This window comes from Cystoisospora suis, assembly GCF_002600585.1.
Source record: "Cystoisospora suis strain Wien I chromosome Unknown contig_553, whole genome shotgun sequence".
In the NCBI taxonomy this organism is placed as follows: domain Eukaryota; phylum Apicomplexa; class Conoidasida; order Eucoccidiorida; family Sarcocystidae; genus Cystoisospora; species Cystoisospora suis.
The window spans coordinates 36,599-37,468 of NW_027153354.1; the positions used below are offsets into that span (position 1 = coordinate 36,599).

General features: G+C 40.6%; 1 protein-coding gene across 1 annotated transcript in view; it reads right to left on the reverse strand.

The window, feature by feature from the left end:
- Positions 1–428: 428 nt before the first annotated feature.
- The window catches only part of CSUI_001399 (methyltransferase), a gene marked incomplete at its 3' end in the record, with an annotated part of 1,150 nt that continues 708 nt past the window's right edge, over positions 429–870 (reverse strand). Inside the window, exon 2 of the mRNA XM_068061605.1 lies at positions 429–467. Coding sequence (XP_067926422.1) covers positions 429–467 — 39 coding nt within the window. The remainder of the gene's footprint in view (positions 468–870) is intronic.

Genomic DNA, 870 nt, shown 5'->3' on the forward strand with positions numbered 1-870 from the left:
ATAGATAGATAGATATATAGGCACCTGGCACACACAATGCCTAGAACCGAATAGTACGGTCGGTCAAGAAATTTCAGGGGGAGAGAGAAGATGAAACTTGAAAGAAAAGTGACTAGATCTCTATGTCCATCTNNGTGCATATGTCGAGAAGGTATCATCGTATGTAGATCTATCTATCTATCTTGCTTTTCACTGCAAGTCCAGACGGACATTCTCGATCGCTTTGGTGCCGAGTCATGTGGACATGTGGATATCTACGATGTCTTGTAGAGCACTGCATACTTAGGGGACCTCGCTCGCATTAGTCAGACGCCTTTCGTATGTCACCATGCATGCATGCAATCAGACAAATTAGGACCTAACGGCGTGTTCCCTTACATCACACCTCATAAGCTTAACTAACTTGTATATAAACATACACATAGAGTTTAAACCGCCCCTTCTCCGTGATTCTGCTCTTCTTTCCCCTGTACGATATACATACAGACATACATATATACATATACCTATACATACACATGCATATAGATATATATAGATCTATATATATATATATATAGATCTATATACTCGTATGACTGGGCTGGTGAAGAGAGAAACAGAGAGAGAAAGAGTACAGCGAGAGAATAGAGGGTCGTTTTCGAGCTCTGGAGGAGTCTACAGGCCGTAGAGAAACCAAAGCAGCTACAATGATGGGGTATAACAGTACCAGAATATAGATCGAAGGTTTAAAGTAGTTAGATCGCACCGAGATATCTTTGCATGCATGCGCGTGAAATACAAATTTAGATACAGAGGCAGATGTGATCGTCACAGTACAACAGAAAGGGGAATGTTTATGTATATCTTTCAAATTGTATGATCTGTCTT